This window comes from Pituophis catenifer, unplaced genomic scaffold, assembly GCF_029215685.1.
Source record: "Pituophis catenifer annectens isolate HBS135680 unplaced genomic scaffold, rPitCat1.0.hap2 SCAF_1, whole genome shotgun sequence".
Taxonomy (NCBI): domain Eukaryota; kingdom Metazoa; phylum Chordata; class Lepidosauria; order Squamata; family Colubridae; genus Pituophis; species Pituophis catenifer.
In genome coordinates this window covers 43,847,938-43,866,933 of record NW_027256881.1, presented here as the reverse complement: position 1 = coordinate 43,866,933, position 18,996 = coordinate 43,847,938, and the positions used below count along the sequence as shown (strand labels likewise).

Sequence of the window (18,996 nt, the reverse complement as noted above, 5' to 3'; positions counted from 1 at the left end):
TTATTGATATGTCATTTGAAATGCATTTCAAAATCAAGTGTGTTTTAAAAACACATAGATGCGTTCAGCTCTAAATAGTGCATACCATCTAGGACTTCTCAGTATTTGGAGAAATGAGTGTGGAAACTTTCACACCTGCTGAGACAATGAAAATGAAGATGTTTTCTCCCTTATGAATCTCGGCTCTTCTGAGGTGAAGAGCAAGTGACCTTCCCTCAAACAGACCTTCCCTCAAACAGAACAGGGAGATATTCCTCTTAAGTCATAGAGTATTGTACCAGCTTCATAATTCCTCAGACACCAAGATGGAAAACAATGAGGAAGAACTTACTACTTTCTTCACTATATTAAGTTCTGCTATGAAATGCAATATGTGCTATTTGTTAATCTAAAAATTCTGCAGAAAGACTTCTGCTATACCTAGCAGACCGGAACTTGAGCTCATGGTAACACTGCACAAAGCTGTGGTAGATGAATGTAATAGGCAGGGCTAGCAAAACAATTCCACTGACTACACAAATCCCTCCAAGAATCCTTCCAGGTATCGTGATTGGACAAACATCCCCATAACCAACTGTGGTCATGGAGATGATAACCCACCAGCAAGCAGCAGGAATGCTTGCATAGCCTTCATTGGGCTTTCCTATTTTCAGTCCGTGTTCAAGAAGCTGGGCAAGAGCACTGAAAATTGCCATTGCAACACAAACAAAGACGAGCAGCATCACCATCTCCCTGTAGCATCGCTTCAAAGTCAGTCCGAGTGTCTGGAGGCCGATGAAGTGGCGGGCCAATTTAATAACCCAAAAAATCCGCATCATTCTCAGAACCCGTAAGGTGACTCCGGCCCTCTGAAGCTGAGAATTCTCCCCTGTAAAAATTGTCATCAGCACAGAAATATAATACGGAGTGATAGCCAGCAAGTCAATGATGTTCAGTGGTCTCTTAACAAACTCACACTTGTCTTTGGAGACAATGAACCTCACAATGCACTCTGCCGTGAACCAGCCGATGCAAATTGCTTCAATTATCCTGTCAAAAAGAACATAGGCAAAACTATTACATTTCTTTGAAACTCTTCATTGAGAATATTTTTCAATGCTAGAGGCGTCTTTAATGGACACTTTTACACAGACATAGACTCAGACTTTTAGTAGACAAGCGTGCCAAATTCAAAGTCAAATTGGGCTTTATACAGATCTCTGCTTATTGTCTGTCTTTCCAAAAATCATTATGTTATAAGTCATCTATGTACATCTCTCACCTGGTTATGTTTTCCTAAAGCTATTTTAAAAATATTTTGATTTCTAAGAGAAGGGATTATTATTATTATCATTAAAATCTGAGGACTTTAAGATGTCGGTCAGGTTAAATGTTTCATATATCTTTTCATTTACTTCTTTGATTTTGGAAGGAGTGAGTTGTATATATGTGTGAAACAATTTAATATTCCTATATTTGGTTCAAACTATACTGCAGTTTAATTTCTCTGTGAATACCTCTTCAAAATACTAGTGTTGGGCCATTTAAAATGCTTTTCTGGATGAATGATTATTATTCAGCAGTAAAATACCTCAAGCAGTCCTCCAAAGCATTTGAAATCACGAAACAGAATGGAACGGCTCTCTGTTATTACAACCTTGAAAGAGCAGCAGAAATGTTAGAATTCAAACAAAAGCTCTAAAACATTGATGATTCTTCTGATTCAAGCTGAATATCATGCTCAGACATGCCTAATGCTTTTTGAACAGAACACAGAGTTAATCATTGCAGCAACCTGAGTCATCAAAATAAAAGCCAAAGGAGATCCAAAGCTTCCATAGATTAGGTAATCTCCATACATGTTGGACTTCAGTTGGCCATTCTTTGAGCTAGCATAGTATGGTAGGGTTGCAATGTTCCAGATGTCCAGTAAAGAGCAAAGAAGAGTTGGTTTCTATCCAGTGGGCATCCAGATATTTGCACACCAGATGTGATAGTTCTACTTAGGGAGATTAAATTCCAACTCATCTAAAAGACCTGGTTTGTTGGGAAAGGACGCTCTACAATGATCACTCAACTTCTTCCCACCTCTAAAATCATGCTAAACTATATCCTTGCTGTTTCTTCAAAACAGCAAAGTTTAAAACAAAGCAGAGGTTCCAGTCTAGCAGTGCTATTATTCCAGAAGTTGTAATGCATAAGGAAGAGAGCACTTGCACTGTAATTCTGAAAATTGGGTGGGGGGGCTGCACTGAGGGACCTCAACCAATCTCTTTGCACAATTTGGGCTCCATGTCCAAATTGTCCATGTATATAAAAAGGGCCCAAAGAACACTGTATAACACCATCAGAGGTTCTACCCTACTGTTTTCCTGAATTAATTCCAAAATGGCAAAAATGACATTTTGAAATTCACTTGGTTTTCATTTCTGCATTTCTTAGACTTCTATCAGCTGGGTATTGAAAAGAGAACCCCACCCCTTTCTTTGCCCACTTCTTCCCTTATGTTGCAGCTAAAAGAGTCTGAAAATTCAGACCCAGTCTCTGGAAGTCAAAATGGGATGCCAAAGTAAGCAAAATCCTATGGCAAGATGAGCAAAACTCAGGAAGAAAACTCCAAAGCTGGAATCATTTCAGCATTTGTCATTCCACAATGGAGATCAGGGCCAGATTTTCCTATAGGCTAACTAGGCTTCAGCCTAGGGTCTCAAGATCAAGAGGGGCCTACATTCAAATTGTTAGCAAAATTAAAATTACACTTTCACTATAGGTGAAAGGGCCTCATAAGTGGAATAGCCTAGGGCCTCTTTTCATCTAAATCCGGCCCTGATGGAGATACGTTAAAACAGTTAATCACAGAGTCCTCCCATAGTTGTACTTTTGGCTCAGGCTGTTTTATATCCATCTCCACTGTATACGATGTTTCAATACTTCCGTACGATTTTCACCAAGAAAGGAAAGTATTTCCTTCAAAATACTTACCTGTGAATTGAATGAAAAGAAAAGAAACTGTCATTGAGAACAAAAAAAAAATAAATAAATAAAAAATGGGGAGATGATGCAAATGACTGAAGGTATCACTGTTGAAAAGCATAGATGCCTGAAGGTTTGTTTGAAGATATTTTCCTGATCAATTTTAATCCCTTTTCTAAAGTCTAAGCAGGATTTCTTTTTTCTTTCATTCTGTGTAAAGCTACTCCTTCCCCTCACTTCATCTCCATCTATTTCCTATTTCTTTATTGTTTCTCTGGAAGTAGAAAGGTATGTTTCTGTGCTTCTGTGTAGGAATGATTTCTGTGTGCCGAAACATAATGGTTGGTATATGCATCTAGATAATAAATGTTATAAACTCAGTACCTTATTTTATCAGTAATTAATAATCAGTAATTATTAATTCAGTTAATATTTTTGTTTGTCCTATCTTTGCTATTTTTTCAAGTAAGGTTTATGATAGTTGTGTGTGTGTGTGTGTGACCTAAACCCATTTATCAAGGAAGGGGAAATTTACAGGACTGAATTCAAATAGAATTAGTACTCATACTGGAAACTCAACATGCCACAGGGCTTTTGTCTACATTGTAGTTTTTCTACAATGTAGAAAATTGTCTTTAGGGTTGTTTGTCTTTAGGGTTGTTGGTTTGTCTTTAGAGTTGTTGTTGGTGGGGGAATGGGGAAGGGAAATACCTTAAATTGAAGACTGATTTTTTTTTCAGGCAAATATGGTGCAATCTTTTTGTATTGAAATGGGTGGGTGTTTTTTTTTTACTTAATTTGTGGGTAGAGTGTTTTAACTTTGTTTTTCAATCCTTTATAATTATTATCATTGCATTTTAGAGAGACAATGGTATTGAGAGCTTGGCCAATCATTCTTTACATATTATTTAAACTTAATAACATGATTTACATTTAGTTCACTACCTATCAAGAGAATGTATGTCACCTAAGACTAGAAACATATCCAAATAAGAACTAGATTATGTATTTTTAAAAATGGGCGGATTAGTTCTGCTCATCTAACATAACCTGAACATAACCTGAATGCTCTAATTCATAATAGAGCCTAAACTATTCAATTACGCATATTTTCCTCCATTTCATCAGGGAAGCCTTCTCTGTCTTGTTTTATTCTTGTTTTATTATTTACTCTTCATTCTGCTTTCTGAAACCTGTTTCCTGATGAAGAGTAGCAGAATCTGTCAAAATCCTAATAAATGCAACAATGGCGACATTTTATTTCAGAGTGGTACATGTTAACTTTGCTCTGATTATTTTTAGTTTAAACAATGAATTATGCAATCTTGGTTTACCCTGGACTGTGGTTTCCAATTTAGTTCCATACATAATTCTGTTAAGGAACAAAAAAGTAAATAAATATAGAGTAATATGTTATACAATAAGCTATATATCTACTCAGTAGTAATGTAAACAATTCCTGTATACCTCCCCCACCTTGTAATGCTGAACTACAATCCTTTTTTTAAAAAAAATTAGTTCCAATGGAGAACGTAGTAATATTTTCTAATCTGGTGCTCTGCTAAGATTTGGGAGGATACTATTTATTTCAGGGGTCTCCAACCTTGGCAACTTTAAGACTTATGGACTTCAACTCCCAGAATTCTAGGAGTTGAAGTCCACAAAGTTGCCAAGGTTGGAGACCCCTGATTTATTTGACATATTTATAAGGGCACCTGACTCCAAATGAGTCTAGGCAGGCAGAGGATGAAAAATAATTAGTCAAAAAATAACAACAGCTTACCGGAAGGAATGACCCACAAGTGAACTCTCACAAAGGCCTACCTCCTCCTCCTCCTCCTCCTCCTCCTCCTCCTCCTCCTCCTCCTCCTCCTCCTCCTCCTCCATTCATCCTAATCGAAGGCCTGGAGAAAGAACCAGATCTTCAGAGTTTACCAGAAGGAGAGCAGGGACTTTGAATCTCCAAGAATTTCCCATATGTTTAGGAATTAAACTCATTCAAAATTGTGGTTCAGCATTACTTGCAGGGACACAGAGAGAGCTGACATGAAAAATAATTAAACTAAATATTCCAATAGATAGGGTCATTTTATTTCTTTTGAATTCAACTTTCTTTAATTTAGAATATTTATTACACTTCTAAGAAAATTATTTTACCAATTGTATGATTATTCTAAACTTAGGTCTCTGAGTCTTGGGAGATTACTCTAAACCAGTCCTTTCATTTAATTACTTTGTTAATTTTTGGTTTTAGGGAGAAGACTTAAATAAAACAGACTTCTAGTTTAAACGGCTTCAGAATTTTTTTTTAATCAGTAATAAGGCTAGTTTGTTGTATTCAAAGTAATTATATTCTGAGCTGTCAAAACAGCTTTCAGTTGCAAATTGCACATTTTCCTTTACAAAGTTTTATTAAATTTTTCTGCAAATTTGTTGAGAGCTAAAAATAGAAAAAATCAAAGGAGTGGCCTCATCATCCACTAAATATCTGAATAAAATGGAATATACAAGACAAGAAACATGAAGGGGGGGGGAAAACAAAAGACAAGACAGCCTGTGATTAAACTTGACAACATCAGTTTGTGGATGAGGATGTGCTTTTATTCTTGCATCAAAGGACCTGTAGAAACCAACAGCATATTTCCACCGCTACCCTTACACAATCCCAATCCCTTTTTTGAATTGTTTAAAAGTAAATGTGAATTTGGGGTAGAATAATGTTTATTATTTGTTCAGAAGGAAGATTTACTTCCAAGTATACTTAGGATTCCGTGGCTCATCAAATCTAGCACAATGCTATTTGTATTTATTTTGCTTGTTTTATATTTGCTATTCCTCATTCTTGCCTATGCCAACAATCTCCTTCACAGTTGTTCTTTCTGTACCCACCCTTGCATAAATCTATCCTATGACAGATCAAACAGGCAGGGAAAAAGTACAACTGCTTAATTCCTTCTTTCCTCTGCCTTTACGCAAAAAGGAAAATAGCCCAACCTATCAAAAGCAGCACTATGGGAGACAGAACAGGAATGCAGGTCAAAATAGGCAAAATCGATAAGATTTATGAATGAAATCTTTTAGAACTCCTGGAGCACAGGGGAACTGTCAAAGGTCTGGAAAAGAGCTTATGTGGTTCCAATGACAAAAAACTACAGGAAACTACCGACCAATCAGCTTAACATCCATACCTACAAAACTCCTGGGAAAAGAAAAAAATCAAGCAGCACTTTTGTGCACATCTAGAAATGAACAAGGCAATTACTGGAAGCCAGCACGGGTTTGTTAAAAACAGATCATGCCAGATCAACAGACCAACTTTATTATTTTCTATGATAAAGCGATTAAATTAGTGTATCAGAGAAATACTGTGGATATAGTGTACTTGGACTTCAATAAGTATTGATGAAGTGGACCATTCCATGTACATCTACATGGATGGAAGCATGAAGTGGGGTACCTCAAAGTTTTGGGCCTGGTGCTCTTCAAAATCCTCATAAATGATCTAGACGAGAGGATAGAAGGGGAAACTCATCAAATTTACAGATGACAACAACCAAAGGGGGAAAGTTAACACTTTGGAAGATGAGCTCAAGATTTGTGGATCTTGACAGACTTGAGCATTGGAACCAATCCAATCAGATCAGTTCAATGGTGAGAAAAGTAGGTAGGAAAAACCATTTGCATAGGTATAGAATAGGAGGTACCTGGCTCAAAAGTAGTATCTCTGAGAGGGATTTAGGTGTCCTGGTGGTCGCTTAAATATGAATCAGTAGTGTGTGGCAGCTGCCAAAAGCCCAATGCATCTAGGCTGCATCAAGAGAAGGATAGCATCAAGATCAAGGGAAGTGATAGTACTGCTTTATACTATACTGGTGAGGCCACACTTGCAATATTGCAACCAGTTCTGGAAACCACGATTCAAAAAACAGTGCAGAGAAGAGCATTAAAGATGATAAGGGGCCTGAAGACTAAACCATACAATGAATGACTAAGGGAATTAGGTATGTTTAGCTTAATAAAGATAGCAGTCTTTCAATATCTGAAGGGCTGTCATGCGGAAGAGGATGTCAATTTATTCTCCATAGCAACTGAGGGCAGGACAGGAAGCAATGGGTGGAAGCTCATGGAGAGTCAACTGGAAATGAGAAGGAATTTTCTGACAGAGTGATTAAGCAATGGAACAGCTTGCTTCCCAGGGTTGTGGATGTTCCATTACTGGAAGTTTTCAAGAAAAGATTGGACAACAATTTGTCCAGAATGGTATAAGAACTCCTGCCTTGAGCAAGAGATTGGACTACAAGACCTCCAAGGTCCCTTCCAGCCCTATGATTCTATAATTCTATGGAACTATTGGTCCAGTTTGATTAACACTGGTCACTGATTAAAATCCTTTTCAAAAATATTAGCATTTTTTCAAGTTCTACTATATGAAATCCTTATATGGATTTCACATAATGTTTATAAGATGAAGCTTATAAATATGATGCAAATATGTGCTAAAACGGAACTCGTGTAACATTTATTATCCTTCCAATGTTTAAGAGCCAGCAATTTTTTTAGCATGAGAAAGAGGGAGGGAAAGAAAACAACTCTTAGTTCTCAGTATCACTCCAAATAGCATAAGCCAATGTAGCAATGTAGCTCTGTCCCATATTTTAGATCTGCCTCCAAAATAGTTCAGTGTATAATAAGAGCAGGGGTGTCAAATTCAAGGCCTGGGGGGGGGGCGGATTCGGCCTGAGGGGTACTTAGATCTTGTCCATGGGACCGCCCTGGAAACAGCGAACGACCAGCCTGCAGTGCTTCTGCCAGCGAAAATGGGCTCGCGAGTGCCGTTTTTGGCTGCCACGGCTTCCTGAAACCCTCTGCCAGTGAAAAAGGAGCTAGGGAGGCCGCGAGCTCCGTTTTAACTGGCAGAGGGTTGCAGGATGCTGTGGCAGCCAAAAACGGAGCTTGAGAGCCCATTTTTTGCTGGCAGAGTGCTTGGGCCACCACAAACTAGCCACGCCCACCTGGCCATACCGACCCCGGCCCCCCAAGGTCAAACACAACCTTGATACAGCTCTCAATGTTATCAAGTTTGATACCCTGATTTAGAGAATGATGCTACAAAGGAAGAAAAAGGGTGACTTGCCCATAAGAGCTAAGGGGCTCCTAAGTAATCTTGCAGGGAGACAATTGAGCACCAGATCAAATTATCAAATAGTTCCTCCTTTTACCCTAACCCCAGTTCAAGAGGTTTTGTGCAACTATGTTTGATGCACTGGAGGTCCTATCTGTTCTCCCTTTCTTCAAAAACCAAATAAGCCTTCTTGTTGCTTCCTTTGGCCTTTATCCATTTTATCTCCCTAAGCTTCAAAGCCAGTTGGTAATAACATATTTGGAAACTGACAATCCTCTGCTTATCAATTCCTAAACTTGAAGACATACCATTCAGTACAAACAAAGCAAAATCTTAAGCCACAATTCTGTCTACTTCACTGAAAGTAAATCCCATTAAATTGTGAAGTTTTCCCCAGGAAAAAAATGCATATACATTTGCTGCAGTGTTTAGCATGTGCTAAAAACGGTAAATATGTCCTTAGCTTTTCTTCCTAAAGCAGCTGGATTAGACAACAATTTCCAGTACCTCAGCAAGCCTATCTATGGTAACTGTACTGTTAAGACTGATGGGAAACTAATCCAACTCTACTGAATGCTCCAAATTGAGGTCTAGTCATACAACTAAAAATTTAAAAGGATTTGTGGATTCTTTTGTGGATTTGAATGTGGTGTAAATATGTCTTACCATAGTTATCTATATTTTAAGGGGAATTTAAAATGAAGTTTAAATGCTTACAGGATAAGATTGCCAACTTTCTTTTAGTTTATAACAAAAGTTTTAGTTTTCATTCAAGTATGAGTATTCTGCTACAGTATTGACATTCTTTAGAATATCAATCAGCAAAATGATAGCTTTTGATTGATATGATTAGCTGCCTAGTTAATGGTAGCTAACATTTGCAGAACCAGATGCTGAGGTTTAATTCTGTTTAAGAATCCAGTCATTTTATGCTCAGCTAAATACAACCAGACTCACGCCTCATACATATGGTGTTAAGAGCTGGATGGCTCAGTCTTGTTTCTGAGGCTAACAAATTTCTAAATTCATCTCTAAAGCTCTAAAAGCATCCACTAGACAGATTTACTGTCATTACAGGATTAGTGTGCATGTGTTCTATGTGGTTTCATAGTGTCAGGTAGTATTGCCTATTACCTATTACACTAAAGCACTAAAAAAGCTTCCCAGGATTAGATTTTCCATAGCATATAATTCAATAGGTTATGCTCAGAATTCATTTACTGTGAAATGAAATTCACAGGCCAAGGTCCTTTATGAGGTCTCTGCCATTTGCAACCAAGTGAAAAATGGAGCTTACGTTTTCAAAAGCTAAAGAAATTCAAGCTCAGCTCTTCCATTCCTCTTTCACAGAAGAAAGGGAAAACCTGCTGTGTATTATTTTCCACATGTTTATTCCCATGATAACTACCATCCTGTTTTTCAAACAATATGGTTACATTATATATACACGTAATGGTTTTAAGATGTTATATTAGACTAGCAAAATTTTTCTCCCCGTAATTCATCCTCATCAAGGTAACACAAGCATTCTTTTAAAAACAGCAACTTTGCTCATGCCATCATCCTAGAACCGTGATGGCGAACCTATGGCACGCATGCCACAGGTGGCACGCAGAGCCATATCTGAGGGCACGCGAGTGTTGCCCTAGCTCAGCTCCAGTGCGCATGCGCACGCCGGCCAGCTGATTTTCGGGCCTTCTGGGCCCACTGGAAGTTTGGAAACAGGTCATTTCCGGCTTCCGAAGAGCCTCCAGGGGTATGGGGAAAGTTGTTTTCACCCTCCCCAGGCTCCAAGAAAGCCTCTGGAGCCTGGAGAAAGTGAAAAACAGGCCTACATGGCCCACCGTGCCATCACGTGCCTTCACGTGCCAAAAGTGGGGGGAGCGCCGGGGGGTCGTGTGTGCATGCGTAGGGGGTGGGGCGCATTGAATTATGGGTGCCCATGCTCCCTCCGCTTTTGGCACGCGATGGCAAAAAGGTTAGCCTTCACTGTCCTAGAACATTTAAAGAAAAAGGAATGCGTATTAAGCAACCTTAAGTTTGTGGTTTCTCATATCCACACAATCCAAATAACAGGCTAAGTTATTGTTTCCGGATCCAGTCTGGATCTGTTACCGGGACCAGAGGTTTTGCCTTTGACCCAGACAATATTATCCTGGGACACATATATTTGTCTTTATTCATAAGTGATTGTTCTGTACTTTGCTGCTTTGTCCCCTTCTTCCCTTTTTTCCCTCTTTTCTTATTAATCTCATGGCTGAGTTAAGCTTTTCTTGTAGTTTCAGTGGGAACAAAGAGAATGAAGTATGTATGATTGTTGCCTTGGGGACTGCATTTTGTTTTTAGGGCAGAGCTGAGGCAGGTGCCCTGCCTGCCTGCTTCATTGTTTTAAGGCTCATCCATAGCTTGCTCGCTATGTTACAGGGACCTATGGACATACAAGGCTTGCAGCTGTCTCAGAACTGTGGTAAATCCCTTGGCTGTAAAAAACACCAAGTGGCTGTGGATTGCAAACGGCCAGGTAAATCTTGCCTCAGAAAAAATCAGCCACCATTAAGAGATAATAAAAACAGAGCTTTTCTCTGACTGGCCATGGATACTTATGATTCAGTCTTCCTCTCTTTGGAGATTCCCATGTTTCCATGCAGTGATATTTGGCTGGTTACTTGAATGACTTGATTTTTGTCAGGAGGCTATTGCTACCTGCTTCCTCTAATAAGAGCGCAATTAAATGCAAAGCATAAATATATTATTGATTTCTTTGGGAATCAGGTGCTTAACTTAGCAAAAAAGAAAAAAGCTATTTTGCAAATGATGATGATGAGATTTTGCCCAAGAATATCCACAAATTGTTTTCAATATGCAACACCAGCAACTGGGTTCTTTTATATTCCCTGCTGAAATACTGTGGGTTGCAAATGCATTATATTTTCTTCCTTAATTGTGATAATTTATTTATTCTTGAGAGCAGAAGGGGACAGCTACGCATGGAAAGCAAACCTGATATTTTTAGAGACCACGAAGTAATCTTATACGTTAATCTGCAATACATTGTTTGACAGTTATTTGTACTTCACTTAGTGGATTTTTTTTTTCTAATCCAAACATGCAGAATTAGGATATAAGGCTAGAGTTCTCAACTAAAAGACAACTAATCTGCACTTCCACAATCTGTTCTGGAAGACTACATTACAAATAAAATACTCAACATATGATATCATCATACAAACATTTTTTTCTTGCTATCTTTCATTCTCAAAAATATGCATGCCAATCTGGATTATTGGATCTGAAATAGTCCTACTTAAAGTGAATAAAACTGCATCAACAAAAGCACCATATACTACAAATACCTGAAACTCCTGAAATTTCTAAAGAAGCTCAAATCTTTTGAAGACATTTGCTTGTGTATTAAGATTGCTAACATCTATACAACTAAATTATGATACTCTTTTTATGTGTTCTATTCACTTTTACTTGCCCTCTTAAAAAAATAACACCCAAACAAACCACATTTGTGTTCCATTGTTACAAGTTGAAACTTAAACTTTTCTAAGTATCTAATAAAATGCAAAAAAAAAAAAAAAAGATTACAAAATGGAAGGCCACGGCTTCCAACTTCATAATTATTAAATTCTAGAGGATTGGAAAAATAATATTAGGAAAAAAGATTGTCCTCCAAAGATGAGAAGCAAATAATTTGCTCCAAATTATTCCAAACGTAGCTATTAACCACCAAAGGTTGGGTGTCTGTTTAGTTTATCAGGTGCATTTTGTGCACTTATGATGTGCTTTGTGCATTTATGATGCACAAAGACTAGCCAACATGAGCCTTGTAACTTGCAGAATAAGTTTTCACACAGCTGCCAGTGAGTGGTTTTCTAAAGTTTTGCAGCTCAGATAAAGCAAGCTTACATAATACCCCAAAATAAAATTGTGAGTGCATTGTTAGATTTTTTTCCAAAAACAAACTAATGCAATTTTAGGTTAAGCTGTTCACATATCTCATTAAGACAAAAAAGAATGCATGGAAGGCCAAACTGCCAACAATAAGGTGTCTTCCTGCCTCTTGTTGCATCTCCTGGATCATTCTGCCAAAATTCATCAGCAAACTGCCAAATTAAGATAGTAGTTTCTTTATTTAAATAAAAAAATGGATTTGTAAGATGCATATATTAAATTTTCAGTAGTTTAACAAAAGCCAAATTGAAGAAATGCATTGAAACTCCCATCTCTTCTTTTCTGTTGTCATACTTGACTGCCACATCCCCTGTACTACTTAGTGATTGAAAAAACAGTTAAGAAAAATAAAAGGTTGGTATTAGCCCCAAAACTATTGGTTTAAGATTATATATGAACCACCAGGTACTAAAGTGCTCACAAACTTGGATGTTCTTGCAATGACAACAGTGCTGTGAAATGAGGTATCTGTAGAACAATTGGCAATTTTGACAAAGTAAGAAAGATCTACATAGGCAGCTGAATCTAGGTCTACCTTAAGAATAGAATAGAATAATAACTTTATTGTCACTTTGAATGTACACTAATCAGCATACATTAAGATGAAATTTCATTGCATACAGCTCTCAAAGGTTGAGGTGATCAACCAGTGTTTTTTGAAATTCATGTGGATGTAAATCTTCATCTGGAACCAGAGTTATCCAAAAACATGCCTATATGGGTACAGCTAAGGTTTAAACAGAAGTATGGAAAAAACTGTAGGAAAAAAAATATTCTACAGTTAAAGAAGAATATTTGTAGCTCAGGGTTGAAATGAGGGGTCTCTCTGAGCTTGGTTGTTTCCTTGCAGACGTTTGATTAGGTAACATCATCAGTGCTAGTTTGTTATCATTACCTAGTAATCTAATGATGAAATGTCTGTATGAAAAGACAACAACCACGTGCAGGAGAATATCAGGGCCCCTGAAAAAATATTCAGCTGAAAATAAACTGGTCTGTGTTAGTGCTGAGTCACATTATCAATCAGTATAACTAAGCAGCTTGCAGACAAATTCTGCAAATTGTTACGATTAAAGTGAACAAACAGATGTGATGTTAGCACATTTGGGAGATTGGGAGACCAATCTTGTTGCTCAGAAAATAAAAACAAACTGGGGGGGGATGCATAAACAAAACAAAATCAAAAACATTTCCAGAACTTTTCTTGTTCCTTCAGAGTAGTCCATATATTCTTAATGTGATGGCAAAAAACAGAAAAATTGTAGCCTTAAAAATCTTTGGCTTTTGAATTTCAGCCAGTTCTTTCATGAAAAGATTTATAATCATGAAATTTATTTAACTAACAGCTACTTGATCTGTTCAATAAAACAAACCTCTTTAACATTACTTACAGCCTTTTGGATAGCTGGCCATCTCCTACAGGTAATATAACACTAAATTTCCTCCAGTGGCAGGATGTGAGACTAGATGACTTTTGAGATCTTTTCAATTCTAGGACTCTATAAGGCAGATGTGTGTCTTTTTTCATTGCATGTATTCGGTATATTATGTAGAACTCAATAACACACATTTGTGCGAATTATTTACCATTGGCAAAAAAGAAGTGGATCCCCACCCTCCTGGCAGATTTTAATAGAAAACTAAAGATCTATTGGTATAGCAAGGGTTCTTTGTAATGTGAGGTCCTTGGTGCACTGATGAGATTACCTAGTTTGGTAATGAAATGTTTGCAAAAAAAAAAAACAAAAACCCACAACCAAGCTCAGGGAGAACCAAGGACCCCACAGTTCAATCCTGAGCTAAAAATATTCTCTTCTGTTCTTTTTAATCTCTACAGTTTTTAAGACTTTATATGATCACTGGTGTGTGGTAACATTTATTACTTTTTTATTCTCTCTGGTTTAATTGATGTTATTTGTTGTACTTCATTGTTGCACTGTAAACTGGCATAGGGCCTGAGTACCTGAGAGATTGTTTGTTTTTAAGTATTTCTGCCTGCTAAATGCATTTTGGCAAAGTGGGTTCCCTCCCTGCCCCTTCTAATAAACAAGTCATCTTATGGGACCAAGGAAGTATGCCTTCTATGTTACAATCCCTTTCCTCTGGAACAGCTTCCCTCCGGAGATATGGACAACACCCAAAGCACTGTCTGGCTAGAGGGCTCAGTGGCTAAGACGCTGAGCTTGTCGATCAGAAAGGTCGGCAGTCCGGCTGTTCGAATCCCTAGTATAGGTCTCCTGCGTGAGGAGAGGGTTGGACTAGATGACCTCCAAGGTCCCTTCCAACTCTGTTACTGTTACACATAAGAAGAAAAGCACTTTCGTTTCAGGCCAGAGGTTGATGTGTTTGTGGGGCCCTTCATGTGTTTGTGGGGGCCCTGGTTTGATATGGTTTGATTGTTTTAGGCCCAGTGTCTATGGGGTTTAACTGTTTTATTGTTTCATATTTGTAAGTAGCCTAGTCTATAAGAATGGCTGTTATAAAGCTCATTATGACAACCCATCATCATCATCATCTGCCATTGGCAGGCATGTCAGGAATGTGAGGATATAAATTTTTAAATGAACAGTACTATATTTTATATATGTTAGATATGTATACATAACATCTGTTCATAGAAGAGATATCACTATATGTTATTACTTGTCAAACTGATCTTTTGGGGAGGGGGTGTGTGTTAAAGCTGCTTTCATCACACCACTAAAGCAACCCTATTGGATGATTAGCCCATGACCCATGCTCCTTAAAACCAAAACATATACTTAGGAAAAACTTGAAATAAATATGGTGGAGATCATTAGGCTCATTAATAGAAGATACTAGGTAGCTTTGCTGGTTTATGGACTAAAAGATTACTTCATCTTACTCAGATTTAAAGGTCATTTTATCCTATTTTTTGTATAAAATTTCATAATTTCATGAAAAATTTCATATTTAAATAAAATATCAATGCATTGTGTAAACACAAATCAGCTAAACATATCAACTACACTGTTTAAAATACTTGTTTCATGTCTATGGGATTAAAAAAATCTTACTGTATTCAGATCTTGATATATATAAGGAAGCAAAATAGAGCACGGTATATCTGTATGCCTAATCAGGATGTGAGTGATGACACTAATAAGGTTGCTCACATTAAGGTTATAAAGTGTTCTTTAATTTGAAGCATACCTTATTTTGTAGCCCTTTTCAAGTTGCAGAATCCATGTGGCAATCCTGCTTCTTGAAATAACTCGTTGAGCTAAGACTATTTCAATTGGTGCAATCTTTTGGTTCCATTAAAGAACAAGTCAAGAGTATGTACAGGTGTAAAGTACAATATGATGGTTGCAATCAGACTGTAGAAACAGGACACATGACTCCACCACCATTTAAATTCAAATGTCCCTTTCTCCAATTCAGGCAAAACTGGTTGGCAACGCTTTTGGTAACCTGTTTGGAAAGCTTCCTCTTAAACATATAGGTTTCAATTTGGAGTTTGTATATAGGTATGGGAAGATTATTCAAAAAGTAAGATGATTATTTTATAATAATGATTTACTTGGGGGGGGGGCAGGATAAATAGCAATAATCACAGTTTCCAGTACTTCAGTGGCAGCAGGTGCAATTGCATAATAATATAATAAGCTTTTCCTATCACTTCTTTTGAGTACTGTAAAACTTGGGGGAAGGGGGGAAATCTGGATGACTGCAACCATGGTGGAAAGTAGAAAAAAATCAGAACTGCAGATACAAGAGTATTTTAAGGCTATGATTCTGCAAAATCAATGGCATAGATTATTTTCTAAAGAGAAAATATTCCAGGAATAATGGGCATTTGAAGCAAATGAAATCTGGCATATTTTCCTCTCTTACTTGGGACACAAAGATAATTAAGATAATACTATTACTGGCCCAGCGTCTGTGGGTGGAAGTAATTAAGCTTTCATAGATCTACATTAGACAAATGGAAGAATACCATTATAGGTATATTCTTAACAGCATCAAAAAACAATCCAAGAAAATATATCCACTCACTTGTTTCTTATTCCATGGGATAAACCATCAAAAGCTGTCTGTATATAATACAAATATATGTTTGTTTGATGCATGATTGAATGTATTATAAAATCCATAATCTTTGAAAAAGTTGGTGATCTGTGGGACAATTTAGGATTTGCCTTGACCCTTTTCCCAACTTGGCACCCCTCCTAAGGTATTGCAATTACAATGTCAGATATCTGTCGAGCAAAGACAGTGGCCATTCTATTTAGGTATTCTGGATTTTGGGTATTCTGAATTCTATCACACTTTGAATGAACCAGTTCAGATGGAGATGCTATATAATAGTTGTGGTTCAGAGCCAACAAATCTGAGGAAAAGCAGGACAAATTTCAGTGCTGGCTTCTAAGTTGCCAGATAATGTTGGTTCCAACCTGATTAATCTCAAACTGAAATCTCAAACCTATTTTTTTTTTCAAACTTTTTTTAAACTTCCATAAAAAATATAAGAACTTTCACAAGGGAGTCTTGGAGATATGTTCTGGGCAAGATGAACAAAATGTAAATTGAGTTCTACTGGTTGATCCTTGGCAGATCTGCAGTTTATCAGTAGGAATCTTTTTCTTCTAAATTAAGATGCAGAAATTAACAAGGCTTGGGTTAACCATGAGGAGATTTTTGTGGAACTGAGAGTTCAGTCTGGTTACCAAAAATAAATTCTTAGGCTCAGAATGTGCTGAAAGACACCCTGTTCTTTAACTGGTGTGTATGATGTCTTTGCGCCTGACTCTGGTGGGTGGGTCTTAGGGTTTTTGGTAAAAACAAAATAAAACAGATTCAAAAAGGCTGCTTTCCTTAGTTCTAAATGGCTTGTAAGCCACTTACCTGGCACTGAACATGAGGTTAGTACACACCTAACGTTCATTACATTTCTTCCTATAGCCAGAACTGATAGAAAATGTCTGAGAACAATGAAGATTTTTTTTCTGCCTCTATGTGATTTTCCCAAGTTAAATACCGTTTGACGGAAGGATTCTCAGAATGAAATTTGGAAGCTTCTGTATAAAACAACTTTAACAGACTTCTCTGGGGAAGAACAGAATCCTTCCAATGAAAGGGATAACACATTTTTGCACGATACCAAGAGGCCATTTATTTGTTCCAAAGCAGTCACTATAGTCCAGAAAACTTGGCTGACTGATTAGTTTCAGCATTATTTTATCAGTTTCACTGGAGCTCAAGGAGGTTTTACCTGTAGACGCTACAAGACTCACACAGTGAATTCGATTTTTTTAGTAGCCTGAAGTAAGCCCAGTTAAATTTAACCTTAATTCCCAGGAAAGCCGAACCCATATATAAGTTGTGTTGGTATACAGACCCCTAGAAGTTACTTATCTGGTTTTTAAGAACCACCTGGTTGTTAAACCAAGCTTACCCCTTGCCAAATGAGATGGTAATGAGTTGGGATCTCCAATGTGGCAAACTGATGCTGGCAGAAGAAGACACAGAGAAGACCAGATGGGACAGAGGTCACACCACCGATGGGGGAAATATTAATCACTTCATCCTACCCTGAAGGCTCCCTGATTGAGTCTGCTGTGTACCTGCTCTGCTCCTCCAGGCTTCGGTTCTCAGCCGTTCGCCACTCCGGCATGGTGCTGGCACACAGCACCACCATGGAGACGATGACGAACAGGATGGAAACGGTGGCCAGGATCTGGGCGGCCACCGACGAGGTGGGCTCCTCGAAAGTTCTCCTCATCCTTTCCAGCCATTTCTTCTCGCCGGCGCCAGGTGGGGCCACCGGATCGCCGCTCTCCTGGCCCTTGGGCTGCTCGGGCTGGCCGCTGCTTTTGCTACTGCCGCTCCCGCCTCCGGAGGGCTCCGTCCGGATGTCTTCCGCCGAATAGAAGGTATAAGTATCGGACATGCGGTCGTCCAGCCGGCGCTGGCAGCAATAGTCCAGGTGGGATCCCTCCAGGCCCCAGTAGATCATCTCGTTGTAGAAGGAGAGTTCACACATGTGGGGCACGAAGCGCAGGTGGCCGTAGCGCACGTACAGCAGGATAAAGCCGAAGGCTTCGGAGTGCCGGTCGAAGAAGTACTCGTTCCGCTCGCGGTCGTAGTCGTCGCACACCTCGAGCACGTCTTGTTCCGACAGGCACCCGTGCAGGCGGCTCACCCGCCGGAGGGGAAAGTCCTTCAGCACCTCCCGGGAGAAAGAGTAGCGGGTGCCCCCCACGTTCAACACCACCACCGGCGGGCCACCCCGGCCAAAGGTCATGGCTTGTGGGGGGGGACAGAAGGGGGGGCGCGAGGGGGGAAACGGCGGCTCCGGCTGCCTTCAGCCCCCGAGGAGCGGGGCCGGGAAGGGCGGGGTCCGGCTGCCTCGCCTGGCTTCTCTTCGGGCAGGCGGGCGCTCTTTGGGTTCTCTCGGTCCCTTCACTCCCCCCCACTTACCTCTTCCCGCCCCCCGCCCCTCCCCCCTTCGCCGTCCACCAGGCGGGAACGGCGGCTCTGCTGTCCTGGCAAGGCGTCGAGCGCGCGGCGGTGCGCCTCCTCGAACAACCCAGTCTTGGCGACGCCTCTGGCTTCAGCGAGGGGTGGCGTCGGGCGCCTCTTTGCGCCCGGAGCACGCGGCTCCCGAAGTGCCCGGGGCAGCTTGTACAGAAGCGCAGCCGAAGCCGGCGCCGCCGCCTCCTCTGACCAAAACCCGGCTGGCCGTCGAGCGCATGGCTGAAGGAGCTGAGGGAAAACTCCTGCGAAGTTAGGTCGGTTCTGAGCTCCTCAGCTGCGCGCAACCTTGCTTAGCGCCGCGCGGCACCGGCTCTGACAGCGACGCTCTCAGGCTGAGATGCCCAGCGGCTTTCGGAGCGGAGACGGAGGCGGTGGGGAAGAGACACGCCTCTTCCCTCGCTCGCTCCCTCCCTCCCGCCTTTCCTCCCTTCCCAAGCAGCGGAGTTGCCTCTCTCCGGCTA

General features: G+C 39.7%; 1 protein-coding gene across 2 annotated transcripts; it reads right to left on the bottom strand.

The window, feature by feature from the left end:
• Positions 1–383: 383 nt before the first annotated feature.
• On the bottom strand, positions 384–18,302 carry KCNG3 (potassium voltage-gated channel modifier subfamily G member 3). 2 transcript variants are annotated; one of them, XM_070948501.1, is made up of 2 exons: positions 17,590–18,302; positions 384–1,029 (listed from the first exon to the last, which is right to left on the bottom strand). In XM_070948501.1, exons 1-2 carry the CDS (start codon positions 18,300–18,302, stop codon positions 384–386), a joined length of 1,359 nt encoding a protein of 452 aa, XP_070804602.1. The 2 variants fall into 2 exon arrangements, with proteins under 2 accessions (XP_070804602.1, XP_070804611.1); XM_070948510.1 differs by having other exon boundaries at positions 17,623–18,302.
• Positions 18,303–18,996: the final 694 nt, after the last annotated feature.